The 789-nt window shown below is 33.8% G+C and overlaps 1 protein-coding gene across 1 annotated transcript in view; it reads left to right on the top strand.

The window, feature by feature from the left end:
* Positions 1-789, top strand: part of LOC119590554 — a gene marked incomplete in the record, with an annotated part of 6793 nt that overhangs the window by 1544 nt on the left and 4460 nt on the right. Inside the window, 1 exon segment of the mRNA XM_037939210.1 lies at positions 665-778. Coding sequence (XP_037795138.1) covers positions 665-778 — 114 coding nt within the window.

Here is a 789-nt window from a genome sequence, read left to right as displayed (position 1 = left end):
CACAGTAAAAGAAATGTTTTGTTACCTACAGCTTTTGTTATTTACTATACTGCTCTAGTAAAATTGTGAAGCTTTTTTTGGTGTTAGTAACTCCGTTGATCACTACCTTGCTTTGTCAAGATGAAAATAGTATATGGTAAGAACATAGGCTTTCGTTGTTAACTTCAATTCGTAAAAAAAAAATGATCCCGTTTCTTGGTATAATTAGCCTGTTATTTCTTTTCGTTATTCTAAAAGACAAACAAATGTTAAAAAAAAAACTATCTGTATCAGAAAATGCTATTGTTTACTTCGATATTTACGAGAAAGACGAAAAGCTATTGGATAAAAGGAGACGTTTGTTTTCTTTAGCTGCTTATAAGTTTTGTGAATTAGTTTGGCAAGAAGTTTCTGTCCCTTATTGCTTTGCTTATGAAATACGTAAAGCCGATGGTGCTAACGACTAGGTGAAGAATGACATTTTTTTTGTGTGAAATAATTTAGTAATTAGACAATGCAAGTATATAAAACAAGGAAAATAAATGACCTGAAATTATTTTTAAAAATTCCCTCGATTCTGTGTTCGAATGTGAAATTACACGATTTGTACACGACCGTGATTTTTTTTTTTTTTTTAATCATGCTATAGGCATAATTTTCAAAACATTCTCCTCTCTTTTCCAAGATGGTGAAAATGATCGTAGTGGTATTGTTGATGCTGGCTGGACACCGGTCATTGGCCTTTGATGAAAATGCAGAGGAGCAGCTGTTCCCTCCGTTGCATCGCAACTGCACGCAGGTCAGGGCCAC

This window comes from Penaeus monodon, chromosome 27, assembly GCF_015228065.2.
Source record: "Penaeus monodon isolate SGIC_2016 chromosome 27, NSTDA_Pmon_1, whole genome shotgun sequence".
NCBI lineage: Eukaryota > Metazoa > Arthropoda > Malacostraca > Decapoda > Penaeidae > Penaeus > Penaeus monodon.
The sequence above is the reverse complement of the archived record's forward strand: the minus strand, read 5'-3'. Positions and strand labels throughout refer to the sequence as shown.